This window comes from Euprymna scolopes, chromosome 2 (genome assembly GCF_053919585.1).
Source record: "Euprymna scolopes isolate OS-2025 chromosome 2, ASM5391958v1, whole genome shotgun sequence".
Classification (NCBI taxonomy): domain Eukaryota; kingdom Metazoa; phylum Mollusca; class Cephalopoda; order Sepiida; family Sepiolidae; genus Euprymna; species Euprymna scolopes.
The window spans coordinates 76,989,563-77,005,898 of record NC_136483.1 but is presented as its reverse complement, the minus strand read 5'-3'; the positions used below and the strand labels follow the sequence as shown (position 1 = coordinate 77,005,898).

Here is a 16,336-nt window from a genome sequence, read left to right as displayed (position 1 = left end):
GCAATTTGAAATGTCAAAGTTCATTTGGTAACAAAATATATACCAAAATTATATACCAAATGAAGTTTGAACGTATAACCTTTGTTTCTAAGTATGAGACAGTAACTAACACATAGGTACAAATACAAAACAGTGATGCTATTAAATACAAAAGCCAGACTATCATAATTCAATTTCAAATGCAAATATGTGATCTTTTTATATATATATATATATAAGCAGGGCTACATTTCCTGGGAATTCTAATTTTCATAAAATACATAGATTAAAGTAAAAAAAGAAAACTAAACAATCTCTTTAATATTTCCATTTGAAATGTGTAAGTTCATATTGAAACAAAATCAGAGAAAAAATTGTTAAGTTTTGAGACATTGTGTTGAACAAAGATGGCGACGTAGTTCAGATCAGTAACCAAGATGGCGGCCAAGAATCAAATGCGGTCCGTGGCGTAGTTAACGGCGAACTGATTGAATCCAAAATTCGACATTTTTATAATAATTTTTAAACGTTTTCATTGGTTGTTTAGCACAGCCGTTGGTTATAAAAATGATTGGCGAATCCATTTGTCTCATACCCCCATCAGAAGTCAAAAGCATTTTACAAAAATACTTATACCTCAAGTGAAGTTTGAACTCACAACCTCTGCCTCTAAATGTGATGTGCTAACAGATCGAACCACTGTAGCAATTAGTAAATGGTGATGCTAAGAATTACATTTCTCCCTCTCTTTCTTTAGTCAAGCGTGATTCATCTGCTTATCAAAAAGAGAGAAGAGAAATTAATAGCAAATTTTAAAAAATAAGTAAATGATCATTATTGAAAAATACTTTAAGAAATCCATTTTAAATTAGCCAATGAAACACTTAGAATATGATTTACTAATAGTGAAAAATTGTCTGTTATTAAATTTTTACCTGGTGTTATGGGGGGGTATTGTAGTAAATCTAAGTGTGAGAGTAAAACTCCTCCACTTTCCTTTATTTATGACTAATAAAAAAAAAGATATTGATCAGGATTAAATATTAAAATTGATCAGAAATAGTTTTTATCTTGTAAAAACACAGATCCATATTTGCCTTATATGATTAACTAAACCGATTTGATTATGTAGCGCAAAGATATTGAGATAAAAACCTGACTCTAGTTTATATATAAGACTAACGAGGGGGCCCAACATTGTCCGGGTGTTTGGAGGTGTATGATGAGTACAAAAACAGGTACTTGTACAGTTTAGTCAAGACATTAAAAAATGAAAATATCGAAAAAAGGTTATATTGTACGTATCCGTTTTTGATTGAAGATCTCCGAAAAAAATTTCATTTAATTTGATTGAGTAGTTTGTTTTGTTTTTTTTTAAGCGAAAAAACACTTGTTATGAAAGCACGTTGAAGTCAGCCATTATTGAATGTTGAACACGCCATGGGGAGATAACTCCATGTAAAACGCCGATACTCCCTTCCCATATTTATTACTAACTTTTCTTCCTAAAAATCAAACCTTTTGCTCGGTATCATAACAAATTGCTTTTTCGCTGTAAAAAAAAACTACTTGATGAAATTAAGTGAAATTTTTTTTTCGGAGAACTTCGTTCCATAACGGATATGTGCAATATAACCTTTTTTTTGATATTTTCATTTTTTAATGTCTTGATTAAACTGTACAAGTACCCAAAAAAGCAAAAAAGGTGGGAGTAGATATGCAGGCTCGAACCCATGATGCGAAGGAGAAAAAAAATGTGACGTCTTTGCTGTTACGTCCATCGCAAAACCGAAAGTAACGAACGTCAAAATTAAGACTAGTCAATTGAAAAGAGTAGATGACTTTCAAAATATCTGCAAAAAAAAGCGACCCCTCCTTGTAGACAACTGCCCCGTTGAGGGTGAAGAAATTAATGTTTTGGCCAATTTATTGATATTTGTCCTCTGAAAGTTCGAGGCTTAAAATGATACTGTTTTCATCATGTTCAGACACGTCTGTCAAAAGTTTTAGGCAGACATACATACATACATTTAAACAGACAGGTGAGATTTATATTATACTAGCGGGAGGTACCCGGCGATGCCCGGGTGTCTTGAGGTAAATCAAAACTCCGGGTTGAGAGGGGGGGGTGTTAAATAATAAAAAAAAATGTTTTGGTAGGTGAGTGTATGAGGATAGAACCTGTAGCCTTGAGTTGGAAATTAATGTGTGAAAAAAAAACGTGCTACGTTAACCATTGAGCCATGGCGACAGACAACGTTAAACAGGTTATTTAACTATAAAAACAGGCGTGCGCAATAAAAGTTAACTCTGCTGCTTCCATTTGACCTAATTAAGAAGGTCAAATAGAAGTCACACAGCGTTTGGGTTTGTTTACCCAAATTTAACTGTTTCTTCCCCCAACAGATGTTGGGGAGGGGGAAAGCAGCTCCCAATTGTCCAGATTGAATAGCAACTGTCTGATCAAAGCTGATTGCTTCTGGACGTTTTTCCCGGCGCAATGCCGAAGATGTCGTTTGAGTTTAGTTTCACTTTATTTATACTAAAAAGCCCAATCAACACGCGAGAAGCCAAAATAACAATAATTTTGTTAAAATTGACGTAAATAAATCTATACGCTACGCGGTTTCCTAATTCCTAGATATTATTATATAGGACCTATATACACAGTTGTAAGCGATAGTAACGAACCCGGGACCGTGTGCGAGAAAAGCCCTTTGCCAGACATACACGAAATGGTCACACACATTTTGCCTTTTATATATATAGACTAGCGGGGCACTACCCGGCGTTGCCCGGGTGTTTGTAGGTGTGTGTATGGGGGTGGGGGTAAGTAATAACCCTGAAATGATGTTAAAAAAATCGGAAAAACCAAAACCAAAAAAAAAAAAGACAGCGGAAAAAAAAAACGCTGTGTGTATAGGGGAGGGGGGGAAGTAAACTAAAGAATAAGCGAAGTAAAAAAAAATAAAGAAACGTTGCCCACGTGTCTAAAGATGTAAAAGAAAAAAAAATAGTTTTGGTCGTCAGGCTGGATTGAACCTGGGAGCCTTGACGCGGAGGTGAAACAAACTCCAACCACTTAATTGTCTAGGCCAAGAGTATGAGGAATTGATTATAGTGTTAAAATAAGGCTTATAAAGCGAATGAAAGAGGTTTGATTGACAGATAGCCACTACATGAGGTCATCGCGGGAGCGTTACAAGATGACGTAGCAGTATTTTATTTTTTTTGTTTTACTTCACATTAGCGTTTATTAAATTACGTATTTCGTTTCCTGTCTAGACATCTCTCTCTATCTGTCTCTTTCTCTCTCTCTCTCTCTCTTTGCGTTTCTGTATGTGTGTGTCTCTCTCTCTCTCTCTCTCACTTCGTCTTCCTTACTCTAAAGACTGTTACTAAAAAAGAAAATGGCGTCTGGTTGTTTTCTTTTTGTAAAAACTTCGATCGTTAATATTTTTTGTAAGCGTATTTTTTTTTTTTTACTTCACATTTTTGGCTTGTTATTTTTCGTTTAACTATCGTATCTAACTATTTTTAATGTGCTAATAACTTTGGTAACATTGTCATAGCGTAGAAGTTCATAGTTTAGCTGGTGTGAGGGTTAAATTTTTTTTTTACCGATAACAACAATGTATTTTAAATTCAGACTGCCATTAGAGCTTGCTGACGTCAAGATCTCGTGACATGACTCAGCGGGTTTTAAATACAAGTTGACCCAAAATAAACGGCCCCGTGTATACTTTATGTAGAAGAGTTGGCGCCCATATTTTTGGGGGCAGTTATAAATCGATTTAAAAATTTGTAATGTTTCACATTAAAATGTCACTTTCCCCCCCCCCCCCCTGCAGAAAATCGATAAGTTGACGCACTTCTGATGGTCCTTTTGGGATAATTTTCCGATATTTGTCGTCCGGAGGGTGGAGCTTTAATATGATACCAAGTTTGTGAATTTTTGTTCCGTCGGTCAAAAGTTTTTAGCAGACACACAAACATACATACATACATTTTCGCTTTTATATATATACTAGCAGGGCTACCCGGCGTTGCTCGGGACCGTATAAACAATGAAAAAAAAAAAGCAGATATTGAACATATGTTTTATTCTTAGGGGAGAGGAATCTTTCATCTCAAGTTTTAGCGTTACAAACAAACATTTGTCTTTTATATATATAGATAATGACAGGTTTTTTGGGGGCCCCCCTCGAAGATAACTGATCAGTTGACCAACTTCTAGTGGTCTGTTTGACGTGAAATTTCGATATTTGTCATCCGGGTGATGGGGCTTCGATATGATACCAAATTTGTCAAGTTTGGTTCCGTCTTTCAAAAGTTTTAGCGTTACAAACAAACATACATACATACACACAGACGTTTGGCTTTTATATATATAGAAGATATAGATTTGAGGCAAAGTTGTAAATTAAAGTGTGAAAAAAAAAAAACCATGCGACGTTAACCATTGCCCCACCACGAGATGCTAACGGAAACACGTTTGAATTTATTTAATTACTTGGATTCGGCAGGTGCCCGTTTTAATGAGTTAATGAGGTCAAGTTTGACTGCGGGATTTTTATTTTCCCAAGATGTTATAGGAAAAAGACTAACCCACATGCGGCGAGCGACAAATGTTGAATATTTATCTTCCCGAAATCGAGCAAATTAAATAGACAGGCGAGCTTCGTTCTTAACTGTGAGATATTACGATTTATATGTGATATAAAAAGTTTTAAAAAGTTGTGAACCGACCGCTTCTCTGAAAGAAGCCTTTTGTAGACATACAGAAAAAGCGAACACACATACATACATACATTTTCGCTTTTATATTTATAGATTATTCAGCTTTCATTGTGAAGGAGGAAATGACTCTAGTAATGTTGATCTACATTATCTCCTTTCGATCGCATTTTGCATTTCATCACCCATGTTTTTAACAGGTATCAAAGTGTAGTTTCTGTTTAGTCTAGGAGGCCACTCTCTATCTTACTACCTCTTCTAAAAGGAAGAAAAGTTACCTGAAATGGCCTTTCACTAAAGTAGTGCCGAGGGACTATACAGACTATTTTTGTACCCAACCTCAAGTGTCCCTTTTTAAAGGAGCTAGATTCCTATCACAAACAAATCAATCTCATTATATTTTGGCTTTTTGTAATGCCAAAATAGAATTTTAGGATAATCTTGTAATACACTCTTCTCTTCCCCCCTATTTATTTTTACAACAGGCTCACAAATACCAAGAAGAATATCAGCAAGCCCTAGAAGGTTTCTCAAGAGCTATGACCCTTGATGCCGGATGGACGGAACCTCAAGACCAAGAAATGCGTCTCATGGATTATCTGAATCGCCTTACGACCCTGCAGAAATCACAGGTTAGGAAAAAAACAAAACTTTTTTTTTACTTTCAGAAATCTGAAACTGATCCGTTATCATCATCACCCAATGTATGGTTGGTGCAGATGGCAACATATAGTCTAAGTAGTTGCAGATTGCTGGCAGGATACACCTTGCAAAACTATTAGGAAGGGCCAGATTTTATATACTGCACCTGCCAAGTGATGTGTGTGCAGTGTGATGTATGGTAGTGAAACCTGACTAGTGAGGATTGTGGATATATCTTGCATGGGGAAAAAATTATATGAGGGTGATACGATAGATGTGCGATGTGAACCCCAAAGACAGATTTCATTCTGACGACCTCAAATGAAATTTGTATATTGTGATATGTGTGCAGACCAGGAGACTTTGTTAATTTGGTCATGCAGGGCTCTACGGACAAACTTATCTGTAGTTAACCTTTGACAACTAAATATTTTCGTTTACTAGCCAAATAGAAAAGTTGCTAGCAAAGCCCACATGATTTTTAGAATATGACACCTTAGTTCTGTGATGAGAATGTACATCATAAAGATTTTTAATTTTTTTTTTTTAATAAGTGTAATTCTAAATATACAAGGTCCTGGATATGACCTAAAAATATATCCGATGATGAGGCCCCACCTTGCGGGCCTTGAGGAGTGTGGAGCCATCCTTTAATTGCCATTGCTCCCAGGTCCACTCTGACCCAGAGTGGTAGTACCTGTTAGGGTCCCCACTATGGGTTAAATAGAATCCGACTTAAAAAACAAATATACTCCATTAAAAATCGTTCCTCAAAATAACTAGATTCGGCATTAAATAACCTGAAAAAGGTTGATATGCCGTAAAACAAAAACAACCAACCAACTAACTAAATATACAAAAAATTTTATATTGATACTTGAAGATATAAACATTCTAGTTACTTCAGATATTTTTTTTAAACAGCCTTTGTTAAAAATAAAAGTATATTGTTCTATTAAACTTTTATTGTTTAAATAATTTAACTTTGTTCATTTTATATATAATAAAAAAAAGGTTGAAAAGATGTTTTTCATTTACTTTGGAAGATTGTCGGTAAAAGAAATACAATTGCCAAAAGATAAGCGTTTCATTATTTCTAGTCGCCACTTTGAAAAATCACTCGCAAATGCGACTGTTTCACTCGCAATGTAGAGCCCTGTCATGTTGAAAGAATGGTTGAGAGTTATTGGATTTGTAGATGCAAAACAATTGAGGCTGTTGAAAGGGAAATATTGGAGGTAGTGATAAGGATGGACAAATAATGACCTGGTCAGAAATGTTAATTTAGAAAAGAGGTTCAACACATGCTAACAGACATTAAACCATATACGATGAAGGTGATATTCTCAAATGATCCTCCATCTTAGTATTGACCATGTTCAGCATCGTTTAACTTGCTTAGATACACAAGAAGTGTAGTAGAAATTATAGGCAGATTGAGAGAGTTGAACCAGTTTGTGCAAAAGAAGCGTAGAAAACAGCGATAGATGTGTCAATATGATTCTATCCATATATTTATTTTAAACTGAAAGGGCCACCTGGTGTTGTCCAGGGTTCCTAATTTCAGTAAATTACATGGAGAACAAAAAAAAATGTTGCTTCTTTCTTATTAGAGCAAAAATCGAAATATAGAATTTCAAGTGAAACTAATGATATCTGCTTAATTGTCGTGTCACAGTAATGAACATATCCAAAAATTACGAAAAACAATAAAGTAGAAAATTAATTATTAATGAAAATAATTTTTGAAGGCAATTTGCGAAAATTGAGTTTTGTTAAATTAGCCTAAGATTTTAGAAAATTATTACCATGTTACACGTCAAACTCTCTTGTTTCTTATTTTAGCAAACAAAACTCAATGCTCGCTAATTGTCTTTGAAAATTATTTTCATTAATAATTAATTGTCTACCTCATTGATTTCATAATTTTTGGATATGTTCATTACTGTGACATGACATTTGAGTAGATACCATCAGTATTTTTTTTTTTTTTTTTTACACAGGCATCACCACATTATCAAGGCCAAGAGGCCACTCAAGGATAAGGGTTACTTGCTATTCTATATTTTGATTTTTGAATTCTGCTCTAATAACGAAGAAGCATTAAAAGTTAAAATAAAACTAAACACTTTGCTTAATATTGTAATTTGAAATGTTTTAGTGAATTTTTATGACAAAATTAAAATAATTTAAGGGTGAGGTTTGAACTCTGTATCTAAGTACTGTACACTAACTGATTGACCCATGGGAGAAAGTACAAAATGGTGAAGCTATTAAGCACATAAGCCAGGCATTCTTACTCCTTCCCTCTCTTCTTTCTTCCCCTTTCTTCTTCAGATTAGATGTAAGTCAAATGCTTATCAAAAAGGTAGAAGGAAGAGTAAAGGCCAACATAGCGATGAATAGTAAAAGATATTTTCAGTTTTACCCAGTGATTGCGATGACAGTGTTTTAAACTTCTTGTGAAAGTAAAACTCTGCCACTCTCCTAAATATGACTAAAATAAAAATGATCAGGATTAAATATTACAATCAATGAAATTGTTTGAAAATGTTTTTGTTTTTAATAACACGGACCAATGTTTGATAAAAATTATTGACAAAAACAGATTTAATTATGACTTTTAGTAATCACAAAAGTAGATCATCTTCATCATTGTCCATTATATATGCTGGCATATATTAGACAGCTTTTAGATACTGACTTCCAAACCAACCTATTTCTGGTCGGGTCTTTATCCTTCTTTCTGTCAAATTCATTGTTATCACTTCCTCTCATATTTTCTTTGGCCTTCCCCTACCAACTGACTCTGCTATCTCAATTGTTCTAAATCTATGAACCCAAGAACTCTCATCCATTCTTTTAGTGTGACCATACCATCAAAGTCTCCTGTTCAGCACATACTTTCTTATACTGTCTAAATTTAATTTTCCTCGGAGGTCATCAGATCTAAGCTTGCCATTAAGACTCGCATTATATATCCCTCGTATCATTTCTCTCTATGCAACACATGTTCTACTTGCCTACATCATCACATTGCGAACCTCTTCCATTAGTTAAGTGGTAATGCTCTACCGATTAGAATGGCAAAAGTTCCCTGAACTTGCATCATCCACTCCAAACTTTTGCAATCACACTAGTACCTGCCCCATCCTGTGTTCCAGCAGTATCACTAAAGCAACAAAACTTCTGAACAGGTTCAATAGATTCACCATCCAGATCTGAGTTTTCCTCCATCTTTGTTTTTTATACTTCTTTCACACAAACTGATTCAACTTTCTCAATCTGCCTATAATTTCTACTACACTTTTTATGTATTTAATGCTTACAAGTATCATAAAAAAGTGCACAACTTTCTTTTCACAGACTGAACAGAGGAACTGTCCTCTTTCTGAAGACTTCTCAGCACTACAACCAGTGATTATCATTTTGATCCTGTTAACATTCACTCTCGTATCTTCCATGGCATTTCTCCAAATCATTAACAGTATATAGCATCTCTTCTGGACAACCTATATGAAAATCCTTGGACAATACTCTTAAAACACAAATAAAAAGCAAAAAAAGAACTTGTTACATAACTCTGATGTGCTTCTACTTCAACATTAAATGGCTTTAAGTATTTCTACACATTGCTTGGACAACTTTCATCAACTTTTGATCATAGTTTACACAATTCTTATAGTTGGATCTGATACTGATTCTACAACTTCAGGATTTTCTTTGTTCCATGAAAACTCAATATTCAATAATTTCTCATTTCCGTGCCTGCACTTATCTCCATCTTAATTATAAATAATTTCTCATTTCCGTGCCTGTACTTATCTCCATCTTGATTATAAATAATTTCTCATTTCCGTGCCTGCACTTATCTCCATCTTAATTATAAATAATTTCTCATTTCCGTGCCTGTACTTATCTCCAACGACATCCATATTTGTCTTGACCATCTGTTTAGCTATCTTAAATACTTCATTCTTTTGGTCATCCTTTCATAGTATATCAGGAAATCTGGCTTGTCCAGCTTCCTTCTTGACTTTGTATATTGCTCTGTTTGCTTGGCCCATTGCCACAAAATGCACATCCTTATTTACTAAACCTTTTATCCACGGATTTCTTAATTTTCACTTTTCTTTGATGCACTTCTTAGCTGCCATTCCTCCTGTCTGATTTTTTTCACTTCCTGTATTTATCTATGACCTCCTGTTTTTGTCTAAGTAAGAGCCTAGCTTGATAGGCAACAGTTTTTGTTGGATCAGGTGTTGTATTTAAAAAGTAAACTTCACAATTTACGTTTGTTTATATTACTTTTACTGACCAGACTATTGTTCTCATCTTAAGTGTTATTTGTGCAACATTTCGGTCGGATTGTCCTACGACTGTCTTTAGGCATTTTGATTGTTGTTTGGAAAAGAAAGAAAAGTTACTGGCTCCATTATATTTTTGTATTCTGTGAGTTAGTCTCTTATTTTATGCTTATAGTTTCAAATTTGTAAATCGTTTGAATTTATTTCAGGGTAAAATGAAAGCTAAGAAACTGCAGAACCTTTGCAAAAGCATCACGGACAGTGACCTCGGCCCATACAATGGAGGCACCTACACGAACCAAAGGAATGTAACATTAACATTAAAAAAGAAAAAATTGAAGGTTTGTTTCGTTTTTTTTTTTTCCTCCCCTCCTTTTTTAACAGTAATTCCTCCCTTTAGGTGAATAAGTTTCCATAGTAACCAAACTGAATTTCACTAACCCATTATGCCTGTGTATGAGGTATGCATTTATTTGAAAGATATTTTCTTGAATCAGGCTTAAATTTGATACTAAAAAATGTAATAATTATTGTTTTTAACCCAGAGGAACTGAAAAAGGAAAAAAAAAAAAAATCATGAGGAAATTCCAGGAAGTAAAGACTAAAATGGTTTTCCGTTTTTAATTTGAAAAGAATCTCAAACTACAAAAATGTAAATCAAACAATTTAAAAAAAAAAAAAAAAAATATTTGGAAAGGAAAAAACAGATTCTTCTAGAACTAGAAGACAACCAATAAACAAATCACGACAGCCAACAAGTATTTATTTGCAGCAAAAAAATGCGATTATAAAACAAAGAACGTACAATAATTTAAATGGAAAGAGTTGAATAAAAACATATGCACAATAACAATCCAATTGTGATAAAAGGTACTTATATTTGCCAGTGGAAAATGGTTGATTGGAGAGTATTCTATTATTTTCAATCCTCTCATAATATTATTCATCTTTAAACTGACAATCATTCCATCTTATTAACCCATCTCCTCCTCAAGTAGCTTTTGACTTTGATAAATGGTCACACTTTAGTCCAAAAAGCAAATGTTCAGAAATGAGTAATAATTCATGTATAGTTTACAAGTCTGAAAGATATCAATGTTTCAGGTCTTTCTAGCGAATGATTTTGGTGATCAGATGAGGCCATTCGATATTTGAATCCTACAATCTATGATCCAAATGATTTTAGCCAATTCTGTATCAATGCATATTTGTGCCTAAAATATAAGAGGCCGGACATGCCTTTCAATTTGGATTTGATGAAACGTGAACAACTGAAACAAAAGCAAGGCCTATACTCAATATCATAAGCATGGGCTACGGGTGGGGCATGGCATTTGTATTAGTGTCAATTCTGCTGTAGAGACAGCAAAAATAGCAAGACTATCTTCACACGCATCAAAATCCCATGTCTTTTTGATACAGACCCCACCCCTGATGACGGAGAGCCTTCTACTCTGTAAGTTTCTTCACTCAAATTGCTAGACTTTGTCTTACACTTTTGAACAGGCAACAAGAAACTGAATTCGTCAGTTGATGTTGGAAGTGGAGAAATATTTTCACAAGTTGGCAAATTTTTTTAATTTTTTTTTTACAATAACAGATGCCATCTTCTACAAACTGATTTTTGTGTTACCCCCCCCCCTCTCTCTTTTTTTTTTTTATTTTATTTATTTTTTTTTTTTAAATTATATTTTCACCCCAAACAAGGCACATTGCCACTTTGATGTAGGGGGCTACTATCTGGGATATAAGCTACAGGGGTAATATGTGGAGAGTTGGGCAGCAAGATGTCGGTTCACGTTACACTTGAACTTCTGCATGTCAGTACAGTTGGGAAAGCAGGAACCCGGAAGGGAATTCCAAAATCTAGCGGTTCTGGGGAAGAAACTACTGGAGTAGAAGGCTCTCTTACATCTAGGGATCTCTACTGTGAAGGGGTGGGATTTAGCTGCTTATTGGGTTTGTCGGGAGTATTTACATCGAGGGGGGGGGGTACAAGTGCTTGCAGTTCGTCGGAGCATTCTCCGTTAAAGTACTTGTAGAACAGGCAGAGGGATGCAACATTTCATCGATCGGACAGAGGCTGAAGCTTAGATGACAGTTCAGAACCTATTAGGTTGGCGACTCTCTTTTGAACCTTGTCTAGGAGTGAGAGACTAGTAGCAGATGCACCAGCCCAAATATGACAATAATACTCCATACATGGGTGAATGGTGGCCTTATAGAGGTACAAGATACTTTCGGGCGTTAGCTTTCTAGCACAGTAGAGAGAACCTACCTTCTTCGCAGCGGTCCTGGCAATGCTCTTAACGTAATTGTTCCAACTCATGTTTCCTGTGAACGTTAGGCCGAGGAGTTTAAAAGATGTACTTTCAGACAAAGAGTCTTTGGCCATTCCTATTAGTGGTAGAGGTTTCTTGTGGTTATTGAGGGAAACAAGTTTAGTCTTGGCAGCATTGAATATGACCATCCATTTTTCTCCCCAATCCACTACAGATTGGAGGTCATCCTCTAGTGTTTCTGCCATTTCTTTAGATATTTGTTCATTTGTTTTCCTGCCGTGTCTGTTATAGAGTGTGGTGTCATCAGCATAGATACCCATCTTAAAGACAATTTTGTCAGGGAGGTCATTTATGAATATTAGGAATAATAGAGGTTCAAGGATAGACCCTTGAGGCACTCCCACATTTATATCATATCGTTTAGATGTACGACCGTCGAGGACAACCAGGAATTTTCTCTTATCTAAGAAGGATTTAATTATGTTAAGTATTCGTTCAGTGATACCATATGATCTGATTTTCCTGAGAAGACCTCCATGACATACCCTGTCAAAAGCCTTAGATATATCTAGAGCTACTGCTCTACTCTCCCCTGCTCTGTCCAGTGCATGGTATATACGTTCAGAGATTAGTTAGGCAAGCCCGTTCCACAGCAGACATCCTAAGTCCATATTGTTGATCAGTTAGAAGTTTAGCATCTGTAAGGTGATGGACTAGAGCTTGGTTAATTATAGACTCAAATATTTTGGTGAAAAGTGGGAGGAGGCTGATGGGGCGATAACTTAATAGGTCAGTTCTTTCGCAAGAATTCTTGAAAACTAGTACCAAAGAAGCAGTTTTCCAGCAGTCAAGAAAGCAAGATTCAATAAGGCATTCATTGTAAAGTTTGGAGAGAAGTGGAGCTACTTCGGCGGAACACTTTTTTAATAGCACAGCCAGGATGAGATCAGATCCACATGCTTTTGACATGTCAAGATTTTGTATGATAGCATGCATCTGAGATAGGGTGATTTTCAGATCGTCTAGTGTGGCGGTTGTCTGAAAGTTGGGGAGGGCTGGTTAGCAGGGTCCAGTGCGGAGTTGGAGACAAACCGACTCGTAAGCATGTTAGCCTTCTCGGTTGCTGAGTAAACAACCTCATGATTGTTGGAAAGTGGGGGAATTGTTGATTGCCCATTATTTACTACACTGTTGTAGATTTTCCAGAAATCATGGGTTCCTAATTTCTGTGCTTCGATGCGTTTTTTTTTGGTGGTTTCAGTAAATTCTCTTAGCTGTCACTATTTCTTTCTTACAGTTACTTCTGGCTTCTATATATTTCTGTCTGTTTGAACTGGACTTATGTCGGTTAAATCTGCGGTACACATGCTGCCTTTGCACAATGGCAGCTGCACAAGTAGAAGTAAACCATTGAGGAGAGTGGGGCTTGCTATAAAATTTCTGCGTGGGTACATGTGCTTCAATTGCCGTTTTGAACCATTCGGTGGTCTAAGAGATATTTCCCCATGGGGCATCTCTGATGAGATCCCTGATGGCTTCGCAGTCAGCCTTTTTATAATATCTCATTGTTTTGAGCAATGGCTCTTCAGTTTTGGCTCTAGAGTTTAGGGCGATTTCAACCATTATCACTGCATGATCAGCGTTTCCAAGTGGGCTGTGAGCATTCGTTATACAATCATCGGGAACTGTGGTCAGAAACAGATCTAGAAGCGATGCATGTTCTTGCTGGTCTGAGAAACGGGTTGGAAACGTAACCATCTGTGATAGGAAATGAAATGTAGAGAAGCTATGTGTTGTGCTACCAGCTGCATCTGTGAGTAGAGAATCCCAGCCATTTGCTGTGGTAGACATTGAAGTCACCAAATACATGCACTTTTGCGCTAGTGTCAAGGGAAAGTGCTGTATCTATGCTGTCAGAGACTTTGTTTATTAGGGTACAGTCCTGGGTCGAGGGAGAGCGGTAGAAAAAATAAAAGTAACTAATGTTATGTTGCATTTTAAGTCTAAAGCACATAAAGGCTTGATCATCAGATTCTAGTTTTGTTTCTCTAGTCAAGGGGAGGGTGTTTCAAATATAGACTCCAAGTCCGTGCATATGTCTGTCAGAGTCCTTACGGCAGAGTGGGAGATATCCAGGCATGTTAAAGTAGTTAGAGGGGATGGAGGTGTGTAGTGCTAAGACATCCGGGGTGTTTGTTAGGAGAAATGCTTCAACGTCATCTAAATTTGTTCTAAGCTCACGGATGCTTGTAAATGCAAGCCTCAAAGGAGGAGGCAAGTTGGTTTTGTTTGAGTTTAGGCCTGGTTTAAGCATAATTTTTGGACTGACATTTACATGCTATTGCAGCCATTGGTGATTCATTGTTACAAAATGATTCAATAATAATGTATCTTACCTTTGTAATTTTCACTTTTGTTTTTATAATCACAAAAATATTTAGCAATTAAAATCCATCTTGTTAAGCCACTGGATGCTTTTTCTAAGAAAGGTGAAAAGTATTTTCGATCACACAAATCAAATTTACGCAGTTTTCAGAATATATTTTCGTTTCATCACAGGTATGTACATAATACATTTTTTTTATTCCAATATGGGGGTAATCTGGAGAAGAATTTTTTTTATTGTATCGTGAGACAAAATGAAAACAGTCATAAGAATCAACATTAAACAAAAAAAAAAAAAAACAACTACTAAATAACATTTTCAGGTTTGACAAAAGTTTGTATTTCTTTTTTTTTTTCCCCCTTCAGGACTTAATACCAGGTGTTAATCTGGAAACGGTTGTGGTCGGCAAGGTTGTGTGCTCAGTCACAAATGATGAAGCGATTCCTTTGTAAGTGAATTTCTTTCTTTTTAAATTGGAGAAGGCAAATTCTAACTGTACTTCTTTTCTTTCAATAATGAATGTATTTTCTTTTCCAGCACTTTCTGTTTTGTTGATGAAGAAAGTCTCTGCTTCTCAGTGACTGTTTACAACATCGGAAAAGGTTATGGTGTGAAGATCGGAGATTCTGTTGCAATTCCAGAACCATTCGTTCAGGATGTACAAGTCAATTACAAAGACAAAGTGAGATTTAAATTTTTTTATTTTTAGTGTTGAATGAATTTTACAAAAAACAAAAAAAAACAAAACAGATTTTTTATTTAAAATCTTTATTTCAATTAAAAGAAATAAATTCACAACATTTGTTTTCGTTTTATTTGCAGGTATTTTCTTATCGTGGCATCAGAGTGGATACGCCTGTTGTTTTGGTGGTAAATCGGCGTAAACTTGGGATAGATAAACAAGCCCCAACTGTACTTGCCCTTAGCACCTTGACAGACTGAGTTGGAGGGAAGTGGGTGGGTGGGTAAATGTATCACAAAATTTCGTTTATTTTATGTTTCATTAAATAAAACAAAACTGAATTTAACTTAATTTTGTTGGAGATTATTCTTTTCTTCTCAGTTGAATTTTTTTCAAGAACACTCAACCCAAAGAAAACAAATGTTAAACTAAAAAAAATGTATTTAGTTTAAATTTGTTACGAGTTATCTCCCTTGTAAGGACGGAAAATTATTTACAGTTTTGCTTTAAAATTGCAGTTTTTTTTTAATCTTTTAAAACAAACAAACGGTTTTGATTAAAATTGTTAGTTTTTTCTGTAGTAAAAAAGATTGTACGTTTTGTGAAGATTAATAAAAATCAACACAGCTTTTTTGATATGTAAACATGAGAAGGGCCTCATCAGAAGTGATATCACCTTCATTAAAAAAAAAAAAAAACAGCCAAGAGTTAAACAATCATTTTTATACAATTACGACAGAATTGTCCACACAATTTTTTTTCATAAGTTTTTTTTTTTTTATAACAAAAATTAGTTTAAATAAGAAAATAAATCTGAAAACTCGATTTTACCATTTCTTTAACCATCTTTTCTGAAAAAAGAAAAAAACTCTAAAAATCTTCCAAGAATGGAGTTTTTTTTTTTTCATTCCCGAGTCTCTCTATTTTATCAAATGGTGGGGAGTGATAGTAGCCGAGACTTCAAGATAAAGTAGTTTTCATCCAGAAAAGTTTATTTTTTGTTGTTTCTGCAGGATCAACACCGAAGATGTTTGAAGCAAGAAATGTCTTTTAAGCTGGGGGGAGAAAAAAAAAATCATTCAATTATTACAATTTATTTGAGTATAACATGTGAATAAAATATTAGACATTTTTAGATGGCTATTCTGCATAAGCACTTTAATTTCTTTAAAAAATTTCGACCAACTATTTTTTGTAGATGAAAAAAATTTTTTAAAGAAAGTAGATATGGGGTTTACTTTTGGTACCCTTGTAACTCTCTTTAGTCCTCATATTCCATGAGTGATGTTATCTGGGTCAAATCTATCTATACAGGGCTCTA

The 16,336-nt window shown here is 35.1% G+C and overlaps 2 protein-coding genes across 2 annotated transcripts in view; one reads left to right on the top strand and one right to left on the bottom strand.

Annotated features, from left to right (window-relative positions):
* The window catches only part of LOC145292688 (tetratricopeptide repeat protein 5-like), a 37,871-nt gene extending 22,510 nt beyond the window's left edge, over positions 1-15,361 (top strand). Inside the window, exons 7-11 of the mRNA XM_080138746.1 lie at positions 5,202-5,348; positions 9,875-10,006; positions 14,699-14,781; positions 14,871-15,015; positions 15,156-15,361. Of these exons, the coding sequence (XP_079994872.1) occupies positions 5,202-5,348; positions 9,875-10,006; positions 14,699-14,781; positions 14,871-15,015; positions 15,156-15,275 (627 nt within the window). The 3' untranslated portion in view covers positions 15,276-15,361. The remainder of the gene's footprint in view (positions 1-5,201; positions 5,349-9,874; positions 10,007-14,698; positions 14,782-14,870; positions 15,016-15,155) is intronic.
* The window catches only part of LOC145292704 (docking protein 4-like), a 63,307-nt gene continuing 61,987 nt past the window's right edge, over positions 15,017-16,336 (bottom strand). The window contains exon 7 of the mRNA XM_080138747.1: positions 15,017-16,070. Within this exon, the coding sequence (XP_079994873.1) occupies positions 16,066-16,070 (5 nt within the window). The 3' untranslated portion in view covers positions 15,017-16,065. The remainder of the gene's footprint in view (positions 16,071-16,336) is intronic.